Source organism: Taudactylus pleione, unplaced genomic scaffold (assembly GCF_031769625.1).
Source record: "Taudactylus pleione unplaced genomic scaffold, aTauple2 ptg000513l, whole genome shotgun sequence".
Lineage (NCBI taxonomy): Eukaryota > Metazoa > Chordata > Amphibia > Anura > Myobatrachidae > Taudactylus > Taudactylus pleione.
The window spans coordinates 3,850,542-3,872,524 of NW_028284915.1; the positions used below are offsets into that span (position 1 = coordinate 3,850,542).

Here is a 21,983-nt window from a genome sequence, read left to right on the forward strand (position 1 = left end):
TTAGGCACCGGGGAGGGGGAGGTTAGGGTTAGGCACTAGTGGGGGAGGTTAGTGTTAGGCACCTCGGATGGAGGGTTAGGGGCAGGGTTAGGTTAGCATACTCACCTCTCCTAGTCAGGATTCTAACCTGGTCAGGATGCTGGCATCTAGATTTTGACCGACGGGTTCCTGAGTGCCGGCATCCCGTACCCAAACCCAAACAACCATCTACAAAATTTCTCCTGTGTCACAACCCACTATAGAATACCCTACCATGTCCAATCATCATCATCTTAATACACCTTACTCTACTCCCACCTATACTTACTTACATTGGTACACTATCATACCATCTGTACTCCCACCTATGCTACTCACACTGGTAGAACCTCACATTTATACTATTCTCACTTATACACTCTCACATTTACCCTACTCCCACAAATTCTATTCACACGGTTACACTCTCACACCTACGCTACTCCCACCAAAACACATCACACGGTTACACTCTTACACCTACCCTACTCCCACCAAAACACATCACCAGGTTACACTCTCACACCTACCCTACTCCCACCAAAACACATCACCAGGTTACACTCTCACACCTACCCTACTCCCACCAAAACACATCACACGGTTACACTCTCACACCTACCCTACTCCCACCAAAACACATCACCAGGTTACACTCTCACACCTACCCTACTCCCACCAAAACACATCACACGGTTACACTCTCACTCCAAAACACATCACACGGTTACATTCACACATCTACCCTACTCCCACCAAAACACATTACACGATTACATGCTCACACCTACCCTACTCCCACAAATACTATTCACACCTACCCTATTCCCACTAAAACACATCACACGGTTACACTCTCACACCTTTTTTTTCTAGTCTAGAGTAAACCTTTCCCTTTACAAGCACCTATGAAAAACTATTTAGTTGATCATAAGCAACCACTATTTTGTATTGCTGTTCTTAGAGACATGGATGGGACCAGCAATGGGAGGGTGTGCTGGTTCATGTAGTGCTATTTGGAGGTCTCTGGGGTACATTTAGGTGAGTTGGCTCTCAACTTAATATATCTATGTATGTGCTGTTATCATGTGGCACAACAGTATGCAATTATGGGGGGTAATTTTGTTTCCCCTGCCTCAGGCAGGTGAAACCAAATCTCTGATAAAAAGGTGTTTTTCTCCCGATTGCGGCAAAGAAAATACATAGGTCAGTGACTTTTCACAGATCCTATGTATTTTCGTGAGAAAAACAGAAAATTTTCGTCTGTAATAAACGGGGTTTAATTGGATAGCACGATAGAAAAATCGTCGAAAAATACACAAACATTGGCAAAAAAATAAGTTATGGTATAACATACCTTTATTAACTCTTTTTCTTCGAGGTCCATAGGGTCCACAGGGATTACCTTGGGGTATGTGGTTGGAGTGATCCAGGCACCAAACCATTAAAAGCTTTAGCTTCCAGAATGCACTGGGTCCTCCTCCATAGATACCCCGCCCCTGGCTACAGGCATTCAGTTTGTTATCAAGCCCAAGACAGGAGAAGGAAAGAGGAGAAGGAAGAACAATTGTACCACAGAAACACTATCTCTAAGAAGAGGGAAAAATTGAAATACAAAAGAAAAAGATAACACCATGTGCATTAGGGTGGGTGCCCTGTGGACCTCGAAGAAAAAGAGTTAACAAAAAGGTATGTTAAACCATAAGTCTTATTTTCTTCTTCGGGGTCCATAGGGTCCACGGGAATTACCTTGGGGATGTCCCAAAGCAGCTCCCTTCAGGGTGGGGATGCTCGTGTTTAGTAGAAAGGAGAACCCGACGCCCAAATGAAGCATCCTGAGATGCAAATGTATCAAATTCGTAAAATTTTTGAAAAGTGTGGATGGAAGACCATGTGGCTGCCTTGCACAATTGTTCAGCAGAGGCACCACGACGAAATGCCAACGATGGTCCCACGGATCGAGTGGAATGTGCTGTCACTATATTTGGAACAAAGAGATCAACTTTTGTGTAAGCTTGAGAAATCGTCATATGAAGCCACCTAGCCAGAGTCTGTTTGTTAGCTGGCCAGCCACGCTTATGACAGCCATACAACACAAAAAGAGAATCCAATTTCCTAATGGAGTTGGTGCGATCCACGTAGATACATAGGGCACATACAACATCCAGAGAAGCTTGACCTACAGAAAGGCCTGAAGACTGGAAGGCTGGAACTACAATTTCTTCATTTACATGAAAGCGGGATACAACCTTAGGAAGGTAACCCGTCCTGGTACGAAGAACAGCTCTATCCTGATGAAAAATCAAAAAGGGAGAACGACAAGAAAGGGCTGCCAAATCAGAGACTCTGCGGGCAGAGGAGATAACAAGAAGAAAAATGGTCTTCGCTGTCAACCACTTAAGGTCTACTGATTTCAGGGGTTCGAATGGGGGAGCCTGTAGAGCCCTGAGAACCAAAGATAAATCCCACGGAGCTACCAGAGAGACAAAGGGGGGCTGAACCCTCAGAACACCCAGAAAAAATGTCCTAACATCAGGCAGCGGGGCGATTCTTCGCTGAAACCAAACAGAGTGCAGATGCCTTAACCCTCAGGGTGGCCAGTGGTTGTGGCCTGAGGCCATGAGGTCTACCTCTGGTAGTCCCCATTTGTCCACAAGACTCTGAAATACATCTGGATGAAGAGCCCATTCACCAGCGTGTATATCCTGCCAACTTAGGAAGTCCGCTTCCCAGTTGAGGACTCCTCGTATGAAAACTTCCGAGATTGATGGAAGATGACATTCTGTCCAGACCAGAATGTTTGTCACTTCCGCCATGGCTGCCCGACTTCGCGTGCCTTCCTGATGGTTGAGGTAGGCTACTGCAGTGGCGTTGTCGGACTGTACTTGGACAGGCCTGCCCTTCAGTATATCCTGTGCCTGAACGAGTGCTCTGAATACTGCACGCAGTTCCAGGATGTTTATAGACAGGAGACCCTTGGACGTCCATCTACCCTGAAATGTGTGCCGACCTGTCACTGCGTTCCATCCACGGAGGCTGGCATCGATAGTGAGGAGCACCCAATCTGGAATCCAGAAGGGGCTACCCTTGTTCAGATTACGTCTGCAACCACCATGAGATGGACAGGCGAACCTCTGGTTCTGGGAGAGGATCAGCTCTTACAGTGGTCTGGGGTGGAACTGAGCATATTCCACCATGTTGAATGTGAACACCATGGACCCCAGAACCTGCATTGCTGAGTGGACAGATACTGACTGACAGCGGAGAAATCTGTGAACCCGCAATTGAAGGGCCACAATCTTGTCTTCTGGCAGCAATATCCTTTGTACCAGAGAATCCAGGCGTGCACCCAAATGCACCATCTGTTGCAGTGGAAAAAGCTAAGACTTTGTGTAGACAGGCAATTGTCAGTCTGAGATGATGCTGCAATACCTCTGGAGATTGTGCTAATATCAGGAGATCGTCCAAGTATGGCAGTATTACTGCCATTATCATGGTAAACACCCGCGGGGCTGTTGACAAACCAAAAGGCAGCGCCTGAAATTGGAAATATTTCTGCAGAACCACAAATTGCAGAAACCTTTGGTGGGAAGGTATAATTGGCACATGCAGATATGCGTCCTGAATGTCCAAAGACACCACAAAATCCCCCGGTTCCATTGCCAAAACAATTGACCAAAGAAGGGTTTCCAGACGGAACTTGGGCAACCGGATAAATGTGTTGAGACCTTTCAGATTCAGAATAGGCCGGTAGGACCCATTGGGTTTTTGGATCAAACATAAGTTGGAATAAAAACCCCTTCTTTGTTGACCTACCGGAACCCAGATTATTACCTCTGAATCCAGCAGCGACCCTGTATCTGCTTTCCAGTCCCTTAACCATAGGGCTCTGCGAGCAACAACTGAGGCAGCTGACACCTTAGAAGTCAGAATACCGGTGTCTAATGCCGCCTCTCCCAGGTACTAGACTGCCTCCTTGATATAGGAGATAATTGTCAGTTGTTCTATGGATTGATATAGGAGATAATTGTCAGTTGTTCTCTGGAAGCCTCGAGAAAAGTGTTTTTCAGTGCCCCTGTCCATTCTTCAATGGCCTTAGATACCCAGGCCGTGGCCATGGCCGGGCTGGCAACAGCCCCTGACAGAGAAAAAACCACCTTGAGACAGGCTTCAAGTCTTCTATCTGTGGAATCCTTGAGGATACAGATGGAATGGGCAATGTAGCGCTCCTGACCAGATGTGCCACATGAGCATCTACCATTGGTAGAACTTCCCACCTACTGCATTCGTCCGGTGAGAGGGGGTATAAAGCTGTAACTTTTTTGTAACATGGAATAGTCTATCCGGAGAATTCCATGGTTCCCCCATAAGTTCAGAGAGATGCTCAGATTTAACAACCTTCTGGCGTTTGAACACCGGATCCTTCCTAGGATCTGGCTCTTCACTATCAATGTTTAAAACAGTTTTGACTGCCCTAATCAAGGAGGGTACATCTGCTGTTGGAAAATGGTCCTCCTCTCCTGAGTGAGACTCTTGAGAGGAGCCCTGTATCTCCTCACATTCATCTGAAGATGTATCAGAGTCTGCAGGCTTGACGGAGTGATAGGAGGAAGCCGACTGCCTTCTGGTTTTAGGCCGTACCGGCCTAACTGCTTGCAGCGTTTGCTGAAATGCAGCAGTTGACGGAGCCATACGCTGGACTTGAGTGGGCATAAACATCCATCCAAGACGGATTTATAAACATAGTAGGTTGTCGCTGCTGAGGGTACCCCATAGTAGGGGCAGCATCGGAGCAGATAACCGGTTTACAACCTGCACCATGATCTGTGAAAAAGAAGCCCAAGGGGGTTCCTGCCCAGGAGCTGGTAGGCTGGACATGTGGTGACTCTTTGTAGCAGTGACCACATAATCCATTCTGTATAAAATCCTGAGGGGACAACCCTGCCTGACAGGCCATACATGAAACCAGCACAGGCACTTTCGCCTCCTGCTTCTCGTTTTCTTTGGCCATAACAATACACACAATGTTATGCAAAGTAATTTAATACAATGTGACAGTGATCATCCTCAAAATAACCCGCACACCTGTAGCAGAGGGTTATGAGGAGAAATAGCAGTGATAGTTATAACGGACAGTGATTCTGGAAAAAGCAAGGCAGTATAACATACAGCAGACTTACGCAGGTCACATACAATGCAAATATATATATATATAAAATATATGATGATCTTTGGTACCTGCATTAAATAAATATATATATATATATATATATATATATACACACTCTCGTAGTCAACTACGAACAGCAGAAAGGCCAAGTAGGATATTGAGCTCTGTATAACCTGGCCACCTAAGGAGGTATACAGGGAGACTGACCGAACCTCCTGAGATCGCAGCCACCGAAAGCACCTGAGAGTGGTCTCTGGCCGTCTCATATACAGGGAGGAGCAACCCAGACGCGGGAAACCTCGTCTCTTGACCAGCGTCTGGGTTGGGGGAGGGGCCGCTGGGGAGAGCCTACCTCCCCTAGGCAATATGGATCCATCGGGCACACTGTCTGTACATGGCCGCCGCCTTTTATCCCCAGCTGCCAGAATTTCATGCCCGGTGGTCTAGAGGGGGAAGCAGTCTACCCTGGTTCCTCACTACAGCGGCCTCCGGCATGTCTCCACTGCTGGAGGCACAGACTGACTGCCACGTGGTTCCCTGCCGTCAGCGGCCAGCGGGGAACCACCTTACCTGCATCCCCGATGTCTCCGGCTGCAGTCCTTGGCTCAGCGGCACTCCACTGATGCCCGGCGAAATCACCAGTTCACTCACTGGTGTTGCGGTGCCGGCGGGGGTAGACAGAGCAGCAGCACGGGCGTCCATCCGGACGCCTAGTGCTGCTTGCTTACTCATAGGGAAAAAAAAAAAAACTTGCTTGGGACTGCCGAAGCAGTCCCCTGTTCATAAGGTTCACAGTGTGCTGGAGGGAATTTTTTTTTCCCTACACTCTCACACCTACCTAATTCCACTGAAACACATCACACAGTTACACTATCACACCTACCGTACTCCCACGTCACACAGTTACACCTACCCTAATTCCACTGAAACACATCACAGTTACACTATCACACCTACTGTACTTCCACGTCACACAGTTACACTCTCACACCTACCCTACTTTCACTGAAACACATCACACATGCCCAACTTCTGCCTATACAACTCAAACCCGTATCACTTGCACTTCACCTATTCCCATTTTACTATTTACGAGTAGACTCTCACACTTATCCTACTTCAACATATACTACACATACTGTTGAACACTCACACATACCCTACTGCCATCTATATAAAACTCAAACTGGTATGTTGTAACTCCTATATTACTCACACCAGTAAACCATCTTACCTATCCTGCTTCCACCTATACCACTCACACTGGTACACCCCTACCCAACTCCCAGCTATACCACTCACACTGGTGCACACCTACCCAACTCCCAGCTATACTACTCACACTACTACACCAAAACACCTTCTGTACTATCACCTATACTACTCACACAGGTACACCCCTCACACCCAATCAATTCTAAGCTATACAATTTACACTGGTATGTGCTCACACCTACCCTACTCATAGTGATACACCCCCTTACTTCTGCTATACTCCCATATATACTACTCACATTGGTAAAGGGTCACTCCAACACTAGTCACACTGGAAACTCTCACAAAACTACTCACACTCAGTGGCGGGCTGGGCCGGCGGGCAGGGTGCCATGTGCCCCCCGGGCCGCAGAGTCATACGGGCCGCGGGCAGTCTGTGTCACTGTGACACAGACTGCACCGCGTGTGTAGCGCTGACCGGACGGAGTTCGGTCAGCGCTACACGGCACAAACACACGGCAGCTGTGTGTTTGCTGTAATCAGCAGCCGCTGAGAGTCTGTCAGACTCTCATCTGCTGCTGCTGCTCCCACTGCGGAAGCCATCTTCCGGCTCCCGCAGTGGGTAATGGGAGAGACGTCATGAGTAATGACGTCTCTCCCATGCAAAGCGGCCGGAGGAGCTGTTGGCGATGGGACCAGGAGCGGGAGTTTCAGGTAAGTGATTTTTTAAATTTTTTATTAAGTCTCTCTCTACTGCGGAGGGGGGGGGGGGGGGACAGGGCTACTGGGGGCACTACCAGGAGGTGGGATTACTATGGGGGCACTACCAGGGGGGGGATTACTACTGGGGGCACTACCAGGGGGGTGGATTACTACTGGGGGCACAAGGGGCACTGCATAGGGGGGGATCACTACTGGGGGCACTACTGGAGGTCTGCATAAGGGTGTTCTCTCCTGTGGCACACGGGGGCACTGCATATGGGCACTACGACAGGGGGCTGCCCCTAATCTTTATTTTTACCTTACATTAATCCCATATGGACCCGCCTCCTCCCTGAAACATTTGAGGGGGGGGGGGGGCGCCGTAGCACGCACGTTCTTCGGGCACCCTGGCTACAAGCTACTCCTCTGCCAGGACCGTCTGCATGCATTTGCCCCCCAGGCTAAAAGTTGCCAGCCAGCCCCTGCTCACACTGGTACACCTCTCACGCCTACAAACTTCCAGATATACTACTAACATTGGTATTCTATCATACCTGCCCGACACACACTACAACACCAAAACACGTACTATACTCTCCCCACACAGGTGCACCCCTCACACCTAACCAATTTCAAGTTCAAGCTATACAACTTACAATGGTATCCTCTCACATCTAATACTAGTAACACCCCCTACATCTGCTTTACTCCCATCTAAACTACTCACACTAGTACAGGATCACTCCAACGCTACTCACACGTGTGTACACCTCACACCTTCTATAGTCCCACCTATACTAATCACACTGGTACATCTACCTTACTCAAACTTGTACCCCCACACATCTACCCCGCTTCCATATTAACTACTCACAAAAGTACCACCTTATTCCTAATCTACTACTCACGATGGTTGACTCTCACACCTTACCCAATCCCACATTTACTACAAACAATAGTACACCCTCACACCTACACTACACCTAACATTTACTGCTCACAATGGTACACTCTTACACCTAACCCACTCCCACATTTACTACTCACAATGGTACACTCTCACACCTACACTACTCCTAACATTTACTACTCATAGTGGTACACTCTCACACCTACACTACTCCTAATATTTACTACTCACAATGGTACACCCTCACACCTAAACTACTTCCAAAATGTACTACTCATAGTGGTACACCCTCACACCTACACTACTCCTAACATTTACTACTCATAGTGGTACACACCTATACTACTTCCAACATTTACTACTCACAATGACCATTACTTTCACAAATGTCACAGTCTCCCCTCTGGGTCATATTTGATTCTTTTGTCTCAGCCCTACCCTTTTCCCACTAGAATGTAAGTTCTCTTATGAATAGGGTTCTCCCTACCCTGGTGTTTCTGTCTGATAATTTTTTTTTCTACATTGTATGCCTAGGTTTTCCCCACTATCCATTGCTGCACAACACTATCACACCTTAGAAATCAATGACATAAGTAAAACAATTGAGATTTAAGATACGCTGAGGTTCATTGTACATTGGACTGTGGTGTAAAGATGAACAAACCTGATCTGCATCTTCTTGATGGCAATTCAGCCACTTGGTGCCACTGTTCCTCTTTGAAATCATAGCACTCCACACTGCGGATGGCCTTAGGGGCCTGACCTCCAACCACAACCATTAACTGCAAAGAAAGAATGTGATGCAATTACAAACTTCTCTCAGGCTGCTTATCATACAAACTAACTATGCCATCAGTAACTGTACACACAACATTGCTTTTCCACTCAAATAATATGTACTTCTCTGATACACGCAGATATTTATATATTATTTTTAGAGCGCATCTCTCTATATAACAGTTTGCACAAAATCAACAATCTATAGATAAGATATGACAAGACAGCATTCAGTCTATTTTCAGAATTCATAGGGCAGCAATGCCTGAGATATCCGCGACGTACTGTAACTTGGAGACCTGCCTTCTTGACTGCTCTAGAAACATTCTGCCAAGTACAAACATTTGAAGGGTCGAGTGGAAGAAGGTATTATGTAACAATTGTCTGAATAATTACTATTTTTTTTAATGGGTTTAGGTGTTATGACCTAGGGATCATAACAATGTTATTTTAAATGTTGGTAGTCTATTTAATGATATATATTGTGGATAAAAGTGCTGTATCCAATTCGTGTTCTAATAATTTATCTTTAACTGTAATATCCTGCGTTCTTCTAAACATAATAACACCTCCATCCACTCGCCTCTTTATTTATAGTGCTGATGGAGCATAGAATGTTAGATATTTAGTTTACCATAACCTTTAAGTGTAACTGATGCTATTGCTGCCCATGAGTTGGTTTAGTCACTAACTGAAACCTCTCCTCTTCCAAAATCTAGCTAAAGAAAGACAAATAAAATAATTAATTCTAAATGAAATGTAAACCTTTCTACAAAATAAAAATAACAAAGAGATATTACAAAGTATATTTTGATGGGACACGGTCAATATCGCGACAGTCGGGATACCAGCGCTTAGAATGTTGGCGCCGGAATCCCGAAGGTAAGAAATGGGGTTAGGGGAACAGTTAGGGGTTAGACACTAGGGGAAGTTTGGGGTTAGGTACTAAGGGGGGAGGGTTAAGTTTAGGGTGTGGGGAGCGGGCAGGTTAGGTTCAGGCACCGGGGAGGGAGGGTTGGGGTAGGGAGAGGGTTAGATTAGGGAGAGGGTTAGGATACGGACTGACAAGTGTCGGTATCCTAACCCTGTTGAGATGCCAGTGTCGGAATTCTGACCGCCTGCATCCCATACCCAACCCATTTTGACAATAGGTCTTCTACAGTATATACTAGGAAAAATCCTCTACCATAAATCTAATATACAGTGATCAGATCTCCCATACTACTGATATTCATCGATTTCCCACATTGTCACTGTAAATATCTCTCATTTTGCAGCGACTACTATAAAACTACTCAGAAAACATGCAATAGTTACTGTGATGTCAACTATATCCCTTACGGTGTTTAACCAGAAAGTAGCAGTCTTAAATATTTCTTATTCCTTTCACAAAGCATACTGGAAGGTGACATGTATTTTTTATACTAGAAAAGTCCTGACCTTGCCTTTTCCTCTGTATTCAGCACCCATTACCATTAGGCTGGCTATACCAGCAGTAATGGGTAAATCTAGCCTGAAGTCTATTATGAAATATCTGCAGTAAAAGCAGTCACACAATAATTAGTAATAGATTCACATTAACAATACAGCTCCCCTTTTGCCAGTATTTGCTGCAGCTCCGAGCTGTTCTCTGTACTGGCACTTACCAGTCATGTTAGGTAACAACAATCATTTATCATGTACAGATCTTTATATCATATGTAATGACTGCTGCTTGTAATGCAATGCTACCCTCTGTGCCAAACCAATAATAGTACCACACAACATATTCTTCTTGGAGTATTTTTATTAAAATACAATATATGAAGTGTTGCATCTGACTTGTGCTTACAGTGTTCATGGGCCGAATAAAATGCAGGGCAATGGGCATATGCAGTTTTCTGGAGAACGCATGTGCTGCGCCATGGGGAGAATGGCAGGCAGCTCTGGTTCCACTGCCTATAATACAGCTGTACTGGACTAATATGTATGTACCAATGATTATTTGCAGACAATGGCAAGCACAAAAACTGGCTGTTTCTCACAATTAATTAGAAAGTTATTAACATTTCATCCATTTTCTGTCTGTAGTTACTACATTTACAAAAACCAAAAAGTATACAGTACCTTCTGTAAATTCAAAGAAGAAAAACAAAGAAAGATATTGTGACAGTCCTATATTTATTGTGTGCTTATAATTTATGATCTTTTTATAAATACACCAGCTGTGTGAATTGTAAAAGTTTTTGTATTTTAAAAATGTGCTAATAATTTAAATAAATGTGATGGGATTGACAGCGCTTCTGATACGGATTATCTTTACTTCTGAAAATTCCTTTGTGTGCACTATTAAAAAGGTGACGTCCACCTCAGTTTGCTTTTTAATACATATCCCCTGATTGATAATGTGATAATTTGAAAATCATTGCTATTATATATTCCATATGAAATCCTAGACTTAAAGGTTTCCTGTATCCTCCTGGAAATAAACATATAAAGGCCTCGAGCAATGTCTCAGAATATTAGAGAGCAACCTAATAATGGCCAGCGTGTGACTCTGCTACTCATTAGGGATGAATGCTAATTAATATTTAGCAAAGGGTATACCACTCAGTATCCTGCACATTATACCTGCAGTGGAAATAAAACACATTTATAGATGGCTTACAGAGATTTTGCAGTTGTTCTTGTATTGGAAAATGCAAAGGTTAGTTAAATGTAATTGTCCTGTACTATATTTAATATACAGTGGAATTACTGCAAAATAACCTAGATCATATTCAGCAATACGTGAAAAATATGTCCTAAAGACCACCCAGAGCTGATGGAGAGAGGATGAAGTCCCGATAGCAGGCTACGTTAGGCACAGTGCTGAAGCTGCAGTGCAGCAGAACACCATAACCATATTGCATGACGTTGAAAGAGATTGTATCTTCCAAGTAACTCCACCATCACGGACTACGTTACATGGTGGGGAGAGCACAGGACACAGTACTTTCTTCTCTACCAGTATATTCTAGACTCTGATCCTAGTGGGTGGTGAGGAGAAATAAAAAGTACTAGCCTGCCATCTGTCTGTCATCTGGTGGCCGCAGATGAGATTTACTGCTGGAGCTGGCACTAAAAGTTTGGTCGCCTGTACACATTTTCTAGTCGACCATGGTGACCAGGCGGCCTGGTTTTGTCCAGCCCTGCAAATAGGTATATAGAAAACAGCTTTATTTACATACAGCAGAAAAATAGTAACAATGACGGCAAATCACCTTGGTACCAATTAGGGGATATAAATAAATACATAAAAGTTGGTTCTATAGCTGGAGGTAAACATTTATGCATAGTACTATCTATGTCCAATCTAGCTACACACGGGTGCAAAACAGATATTAAAAAGGTTTTAGGCCATCACGGCTGGTCCATGAAGGATCATCCATTGCTGCCACTTCAGGCAAACAGAATATAAAAATTAGCCAGTCTGGGTGTCAAAGTCTCTGTGTACGTCCTGCTGCACCTTATTGAGGGAGGCCAAATGCACTGGTTTACAAATGTAGATTTTTATCCATTCTTGTTAGAACTTTTACAAAAAAATGTTGGATACTGCTGCAATGAATAAAGTAATTATTATCTAACAAACTTTGAATAATTGAAGAATAGAATGTAAATTACAATAAAAAATGACCTACTATGCAGCAACTTGATCAACACAAAAGAAAAAGTCCCCCCCCCCCAAAAAAAAAACAAGAGCTGTCACCTAGTAAAATAGATATGCTCTACTAAATCACATCTATCCTGGTCAGGAAACACTTATTGGGGAAGGGAGCAGATTGGTTTCCCATTTCATGTGGTGCCAACTATAACATGCATAGAGCCGTATTCAATTTGAGCCGAGCCGCATTAAGTTAACGCGGCCCGGACTTAACGCCAACTTCGCCTGTTTTGTAGGCGTTAAATTATTGCGCGCTTGCACGCTTTACCCCGTATTCAATTTGATAGTACGCGTAAACGGCAACTGGCTATACTGTAACTAGCGGAAAGTACTGTCATTTTTGGGGAAATCAGCCTCTCACCCCCCAAATGCTCTGACATGGGGGTTCACTATGGTACCCCCAGATTTAGCTTGCTGAAGGTATTTTGTGTTTTTAAATGGGCTCAATAGCTGCTAAATAGCGTTTTTCTATACGTGGTGCAGAATAGTATTTAGGAGTATTTTTTCCAGAAAATAACTTATCCCAGCAAATTTGGGGTACTTGAAAATGGGGGTCAGTATATTTAAAGTTGAAAAAGTGAAGTTGAAAAATCCACCTGCCGCAAACACCTGCAATCAAAAAAACACTTGGGGCACACTTGGGGACCCCCCCCCAGAGTCAAGTTCGCTAGTTTTTAACTTTGTACCCCAACATATTTTTTTTTCGCCCCCTTTTTCAAAGTCTATTTTTGGGGTGACCTTAAGTTTTTTTAAAACATCTTTTGACACAGATTACCTTTGGGGGACTGCCTGAAGGCTGCAGGGGGGTTCCCGAAATGTTGCACCCCAAAACCCCAATTCTGCACTTTTTTCCACCTGCCAATCATAGGCGATACTTTACCGCCTATTACATTGTATTGACTTTCTGCCTAGGCGGAAAGTCTTTCAAATTGAATACGGGGTAAAAACAAAATAACCAATAATGACATCATCAGCAGTAACTTAAGGGGGATCCGGACTTAACGCTTCAAATTTAATACGGGCCATAGAATTAAATCTGAGGTCTTCAAAAGGCACCTTTAAATGCTTGCCATACATGTATGATGAGCACAGTTGTGTGTAAAGGTTCCAATGCTGCACCACAAAATAAGCTGCTATTGGTGGAGTCACTTCAGAAACTTAGTAGGATAGCGCATATTATAATTACCAGTTATTTATATAGCGCAACCATATTCCGCAGGGCTTTACAGAGAATATTCAGCCATTCACATCCATCCCTTCCCCAGTGGAGCTTACAATCTATATTCCCTATCACATGCTCACACACATACACACTAGAGGTAATTTTGTTAGGAGCCAATTAACCTACCAGTGTATTTTTGGAGTGTTGGAGGAAACCGGAGTACCCGTAGGAAACCCACACAAGCACAGGGAGAATATACAAACTCCACACAGTTAGGGCCGTAGTGGGTATCGAACCAACGACCTCAGTGCTGTGAGGCAGTAATGCTAACCATTACACTGTATGTGCTGCATATAAACACTTGGGGAAATGTATGAATAGTGTTATAAAACCACAGGAAAAGGTGTAAATGGGAGCGGTGTGTGCTCTAGATCCTGGCTTCTATCTGGTGGACAGAAGCTAATAGGTAACTGATTGTCAGAGCACCTGTGAGAGGCTGATATAAAGTGGGGCAGTTGCTAATCTCGCTCGAACACTACCTTGGGAACAGGCAGCAGGCCTGTTGAGACACACTATGATTAGTACTGTGCTAATATGGTTGTGTTGTGAGAAGGAGGTTTAAGTTTTATCTTTATGCTGCAAATAAAACTAGGTGAGGATTATTGTACTTGTACCAAGACCCTGGACCAGTGTGCTACTAATTGGCTGCTGTGTGTAAGTGCACCCATCCAGGGGCGCCAAGAGGGGGGGAGAGCGGGTACACTTTACCCGGGCCTGGGCTTACAGACGGCTGGCGTCGCCCCCCCCCTCCCTCCCTCGCAGCAGCCCAGCACGTGGGAGATCGCTAGCGGCTGCTAAGCAGCAGCCACAGCAATCTCCTCTGCCTGAGGTGGGGGAGCGAGCACACTGATCGCGCCCCCCTCTGGTTTTGCGCCGGGCTGAGGGGCTACAGCCATGTGGCAGCGACCGTGCCACCTCCAGGGCCCTGTGACACAGCACAGGTTGCACATCCCTAGTTACGGCCATGAGCAGAGGGCTTATTTACATATTTTGCAAATACATTCACAAACTATACCACTTAGAACACGGATCTGCCCATGTCTGACCAGACCCATTGTGCTCCACTAGAAATCAACAGTCTTGTCATATGTATGTACATATATCAGACACAACTAGAACACAATAAGTGCACAATATCATAAAGCAGAAGGAACAGCTTTGGCACCTCCATTTACTGTATTTTCAATAAAAATTAAAAATTGTTCTAAAAAAAACCAATAATTTGGTTGAGAAAAGTGCTGGAGAAGTTTTCAGAAAACAATAAATACATTTTGTCTAACCTTTTTGAAAGACTTCAAAACACACATTTTTAAAAATCTTTTTTTTTTAGAATACTACATGCCCTTGTAGATAAACCAATCTACCCCTAGACCCGGTACCCAAATGCCAGTAAACACATGTAATTAATGCCAGTGGGTGTTAAGATGTTAGTGTAAAGTACAATGCATCCGGAAAGTATTCACAACGCTTCTTTTTCCACATTTTGTTATGTTACAGCTTTATTTCAAAATGGAATAAATTCATTTTTGTCCTCAAAATTCCACACACAATACCTCATAATGACAACGTGTAAAAAGATTTTTTTTAGATTTTTGCAAATTTAATAAAAAAAACAACTAAGAAATCACATGTACATAAGTATTCACAACCTTTGCTCAATACTTTGGCAGCAAATACAGCCTCAAGTCTTTTTGAATATGATGCCACAAGCTTGGCACACCTATCTTTGGGCAGTTTCGCCCATTTCTCTTTGCAGCACTTCTCAAGCTCCATCAGGTTGGATGGGAAGCGTCGGTGTACAGACATTATCAGATCTCTCCAGAGATGTTCAATTGGATTCAAGTCTGGGCACTGGCTGGGCCACTCAAGGACATTCACGGAGATGACCTGAAGCCACTCCTTTGATATCTTGGCTGTGTGCTTAGGGCGTTGTCCTGCTGAAAGATGAACAGTCACCCCAGTCTGAGGTCAAGAGCGCTCTGGAGCAGGTTTTCATCCAGGATGTCCATACATTGCTGCATTCATATTTCACTCTATCCTGACTAGTCTCCCAGTTCCTGCCTCTGAAAAAAAAATCCCCACAGCATGATGCTTCCACCACCCACCACCATGCTTCACTGTAGGGTGGTATTGGCCTGGTGATGAGCGGTGCCTGGCTTCCTCTAAATAGAACGCCTGACATTCACGCCAAAGAGTTCAATCTTTGTCTCTTCAGACCAGGGAGTCCTTCAGGTGCATTTTGGCAAACTCCAGGTGGGCTGCCATGTGCTTTTTACTAAGGAGTGGCTTCGGTCTGGCCACTCTACCATTCAGGCCTGATTGGTGGATTGCTGCAGAGATGGTTGTCCTTCTGGAAGGTCTCCTCTCTCCACAGAGGAATGCTGTAGCTCTGACAGAGTGACCATCGGGTTCTTGGTCAGCTCCCTGACTAGGGCCCTTCTCCCCCGATCGCTCAGTTTAGACGGCCGGTCAACTCTAGGAAGAGTCCTGGTGGTTCTGAACTTCTTCCATTTACGGATGATGGAGGCCACTGTGCTCATTGGGACCTTCAAAGCAGCAGATATTTTTCTGTACCCTTCCCCAGATTTGTGCCTCGAGACAATCCTGTCTCTGAGATCTACAGACAATTTCTTAGACTTCATGCTTGGTTTGTGCTCTGACATGCACTGTCAAGTGTGGGACCTTATATAGACAGGTGTATGCCTTTCAAAACCATGTGCAATCAACTGAATTTACCACAGGTGGACTCCAATTAAGCTGTAGGAACATCTCAACGATGATCAGTGGAAACAGGCTGCACCTGAGCTCAATTTGGAGCTTCATGGCAAAGGCCATGAATACTTATGTACATGTAATTTCTTTGTTTTTTTTTTAAATTAAATTTGCAAAAATCTCAAAATAACTTTTTACACGTTGTCATTATGGGATTTTGTGCGTAGAATTTTGAGGACAAAAATAAATTTATTCCATTTTGGAATAAGGCTGTAACATAACATGTGGAAAAAGTGAAGCCAAATCCTCAGTAAATCGTGAGTCCCCACTCACGATGCGATGTGCGTCCCCGCTGGTCGCACATCGCATAGTCAGATCTGCCGTGCAGTAGGGCAGATCTGACAATCTAATACACCATGCACTGTGAAAGTCTGACTACAGGAAGATTGGACACCAAATTGTGTGCAGATCATGTGGAGATCGTGTGCAGAGCTGACGGGGAGAGTTTCAAGGGAAATCGTACACATCGGCTGATTGTGTGCAGATCGCCATGTGCGTGGCCAGCTTTAATTTTATTTTTTGTTTTGTCGTAGTCTAAACTGTAAAGAAAACATCATGAATACCATTAGTCAGACTTGCAATATTTTAATGGTTTCCATTAAATACAGATATTACAACCTAGAAACAAAATTCTTCAATGATAATATCATCATCATAGTATTTTAGTAGAAAGAAAAGATCAAGCAAAATGTAGTTTACAGATGCCAGCAAAATGCGTTATTGGCAATTATTTCCTTTGTTAGAAAGAGAGAAAAGACATGCTTTAATACACTCCACGTCTTGGTAAAACATATGTTTTGTAATAGTGATAACCATAAGAATATATTAAACAAAAACAAACATGTGGTCACATTATTATAGTACTAAATACTATACACGCATTGAAGTAGTGACTGTTACCATATGTAATGTAAACACCCATGAGAACAATATTACAAAGAAACAACTTAAACACTCATATGAGTGATCAGTATTTCAGCTTCTTGCTATCAAACATATTCATCCGTCATATCAGCAAAGTATCAGTTGGAAAATAAAAAATTTAATAATTTCACTTACGCTATCAAACATTTAAATTGTTGGTCTAGTGCAGGGCTGGACTGCCCATCTGGCACTTCTGGAAAATGCCAGATGGGCCGGTCCGCTGTCAAACCCCGGCCAAGCAGCTCCGTCTCCCGGCGGGGGCAGTAGCGAGGTGAGGCCCCCCGTGACTCGCCCCGTGAGGCGAGGCCATGCCCCTTTTGATACTGCGCGCACAGGGGGACTGCCAGGGCTGCTCAGCAGACCCAGTACCTGTCCCGGGTCTAGTGTAACAAATTGAAAAATGGAGCTGCGCTTATAAGAATATATCAAAAAACAGGATTTTGGTACTTACCGATAAATCCCTTTCTCCGATTCCACAGGGGACACTGGAGTTCAAGACAGTGGGGTATAGACGGTGGTAGAGTAGAGCCTGGCACTTTAAAAAAATCTAGAAGTGTGACTGGCTCCTCCCCCTCTATGCCCCATCAGCCCCAGTTTAAGAACTGAGCCCGAGAGGAGACGGAGGACAACAGGAAAACAAGGAGAAGGAGAAGACCACAGAACGGAACAAGACCGACTGAAGGAGAACAGAGGAAACCACTGCAGGGAATTATGCAGTCACACAACCATAGAAGGAACCAAACAACTGGTAGGTACGCAGCGCTGGGCGGGCGTCCAGTGTCCCCTGTGGAATCGGAGAAAGGGATTTATCGGTAAGTACCAAAATACTGTTTTCTCCTTCATCCACTAGGGGACACTGGAGTTCAAGACAGTGGGGACGTCCCAAAGCCAACCTCCTGGGTGGGAAGCGCGGAGAACATGCCGACCCTTTGGCCAACAGAAACAGGGACCGCCAAGAACCAGAGGTTCAACGGATGGCAAGAGCGGAGGATCAAGTGTAGTGAGCCAGGAGACAATCAGAACTCCAAGCGGAACAGACACAGAAATTCCACAACTTACAGCGTAAATAGAATGGAATAAGTGGCTAGCGAGAAAACACCCTCAGGTGAGAAGCATCAGAACACTGTAAACTCAGCTGAAAACAGACCAAGCCAGACTATTGGGAGCAGAGAGCTCCAACCAGAATCCATGTGAGAAGGGCAGTAACCCGAGAACAAAATTCGAGAAAACCGTACCAGATTCGGAAACAGGAAACTGCAACAGTCGCAGATAGTAGAAAACCAGCACTGTTGGACATAATCATATAGATACAAGTATAACGATACCAATCTACAGAAACAGAGCTGATCCTGTCCACAGACTCCTAACAAAGAGTTTGCAGGGAGGTAAAAGTCAAGGCCGAACAGTCACCATCAACCATTCTGGAGGTCCAACTACTACAAAGTTGTAAACCAGCAGAAGGAAAAGACCATAGAAGTCTCCCATGAGTGGAGATCACACTGGGGACGAAGCAGAGGCAGCATCTAGAGGATTGAGATTACAATACCTTCAGAGGGTCAGACAGCAGAACCCCACTCCGAAAACAGAGTAGAAAACAACGACTGAACACCTGCAGCTGAAAAGAAAATCACAGCCACAAACTCCAAAACAACAGACAATTCCCAACATGATAGAAGTGCATAGTCAGTACCAACTGCTGGCCTGAACATATTCTGAAACACACAGGATACCCTAGCAGTTAAAGAGCACGTATGCAACAGCCACCCAGGGAGAGCTACCAATATAGGGAAGCATTCCATACAGCAAGGCTAGAGCACTAGGACAACCCTGAAAGTACCAGTCAGGTACCAGTCAACAGATTCTAGTAGAATAGTGTCACTAATCTCAATGTTAAAACTAAGCACCAGGGAAGCTCTAAAATGTAGAGCCAACTGATTAACAGAGCGGATGGCTGCTAGGACCACCACTAGGGTGCATAAGAGAGAATAACGGCTATGCCATGTCAGGTTGGGCATTAGTGGGGTAAGCCCGCTTACCTATGAGCGTCCAAAAGCCCTCTGGACGCTATGTAGAATGTCACTGACCTTTTCCATCTCACAGCAACCTGCCCCATCATGTATAGGGAGTAGCTTCAGTGGGCTAAGACCCTATGCTCTACAGCCCGGACTTCAGCCTGGAGATGTTGAGGTAGAAAACACTGTATAAACTAGCAAAATGTTAGTGGAGACAAGAAGGTTGTACAACAGTACTCTGCACCTGAGCTGGTTATATTAGGGATGTGTATCCATATAGAAACTTTTCATAAAACAGAAAACGGTCTGCTCGTGTAAGTATCAGTACATTAACACTTATAATGGTGAAGTGTGTATTATGCCCACAAATCTAATACAATCCAGGCCTGACCCTGCCTATATCAGCGGGTGGCCCTAGGTCTTCATTTAATTTAACAAATGAAGCCTTGAGGATGGAATAGAACCTGGATGCTCTATGTACAGATAGAGTGTACCTAGGGGCCCTTTAGACACTCATGTATTGAGATATGTGACAAGACAATAATATGGAGTCTATACGGAGAAGGATACCTGTACATAGACAGTGCGTTCGTTATCCCCAGAAAAGAAGGGATATATCTGTAGTGATAACCCCAATAGGGTTAAAAACCAGGTTTTTCCAATTATTAGAAAATATTCATACCAGGAATGGGAATATATCAGTATATATACACACACATACACACAGACAACATAGTTGCATGAGAAAGCAATCTCTTTGAAAGGAAGAGTAGTGCCCACACAGCAAGTTTACTTGTCAGACTCCTGCACGGGGAGATCAGCATGCCATATCTATACATGTCCTGCCTCAGGAGATCAGCATGCTATATATATATATATATACATATATATACACACACACACCAATATCCCGCCTTCTTAGTGTCTTATAAGTTTGCTACCAAGTGCAAAGTTGAAAATAATCATAGATCACCCTAAAGGGGGGCGTCATAGATAGGGACTGACAAGAACAGAACTATAACCCCAGGAGGATTAAAGTACATATGATATATATATATATATATATACACATGTACATACAAGAAGGCCCCAGTCATGTATAGGGTTCATAATAGAAGCAATGCCTTAGGGAATTGCGACTATCATTATGTAAGCTGCAGAACTTGACTCTAGTCTATAGAGCCACCATTAATATATATATATGGATAAAGCTGACAGCTATTGGTAATCCCAGGCGGCTTCCCATCTGTGGAATATAGGTATATACCCACATACAAAACCTTAGGGACAGATGGTGTAAAGCGGAGTTATTGTATTAACTACCACATCAGGAGAGTCCAGCCTCCAATCGCAGATCTTTTAAACTATGCTATGTAACATAAAACTGATAACAGATCCTACCTCTACCTATATGGTAAGGATAAGAAGCGATAGATATTTATCTCCAAACATGCATACCTACATACAAGATTAGTAGGTGACGATAATATTTTGAAAATAGAACATGAGTAATAGTAGAGCTATGGAAGGAATTGAGCCACAAGACAAAATTCACTCCAGACATGTATATATTTTAAAGCAGGGCTTAGTATAAAATACAAATACATACATACATGTGGCTTACCTCCACGCAGGGGAACTGCTCATGTGCCGCCTGTGGTCGTCATTCTGCTACGGCATAGGAAGCAGGATATTTTAGCAGCGTGCTATCCCAGACTATCCTGGGACCCTTCTGTTACTGGTTACTTACTTTAAAAGCGGGAATCAAAAAGACAACCTCCATGCTGTGAGGCAGTAATGCCAACCCCCACACCGGCAGTAACTAACTTCCTCTTGTATGTGCTGCTGAATGGAGCACCTAAAATATAATCTACATAGATGCACATATGCATACCTTCTAAGGTAAACACAGAAGGCTGGTGAGAACTAGCAGTTTTTAAAGACCAGCCTATAAGTTAGTATATGTGCTGCCACATATATGCATGGGAAGAGTACTGCCCCTCTATAAGGTGAGCCATAACCTGGGTATGTGACGCAATAATCTGCTAACCCTGGGTTAAGGGTATGCTATAACCATAAATTCTGGCAGCAGCACCAGAACAGTGACTAAGGTGAGCCAATGTAAAACAATGTTCATTTAGGCAGGGTAGCTAGTGCACCCTGAGGAAGCCTTCACAAGCAATTAGATTAAGCTATGCACCCTTTGTATAGAACCAAGGGGAAGCCTGACAGGGGGTAATACCAGTCATTTACTTTCATAACCGCATAATGCGGTGTTAAGCAGAAAGGGTATTGGGCTAGTACCCATACTGCTAGCAACCAGCTATCTACTATAGCTAGCACTACTCCTGTCAAACAGTGACAGGCATCCCCTACCTTTTGCGCTTCAGCATTCCCAGCGTAGGAGGGGGAGGGTGGCGCGTAGGAGACCCACGCTAATAATCCCTGCTGTTAGGGCAGCCCGAAAGAGGGAAAACGGGAGGCGGCTGCTGGAGTGTGGGAGGAAACCGGAGTACCCGTAGGAAACCCACGCAAGTACAGGGAGAATATACAAACTCCACACAGTTAGGGCCGTAGCG

At 44.3% G+C, this 21,983-nt stretch overlaps 1 protein-coding gene across 4 annotated transcripts in view; it reads right to left on the bottom strand.

Annotated features, from left to right (window-relative positions):
* The window catches only part of KLHL2 (kelch like family member 2), a 166,532-nt gene that overhangs the window by 31,007 nt on the left and 113,542 nt on the right, over positions 1–21,983 (bottom strand). For all 4 annotated transcript variants that reach the window (XM_088450296.1, XM_088450299.1, XM_088450297.1 and 1 more), the window contains one exon: positions 8,680–8,797. In XM_088450296.1, coding sequence (XP_088306422.1) covers positions 8,680–8,797 — 118 coding nt within the window. The remainder of the gene's footprint in view (positions 1–8,679; positions 8,798–21,983) is intronic.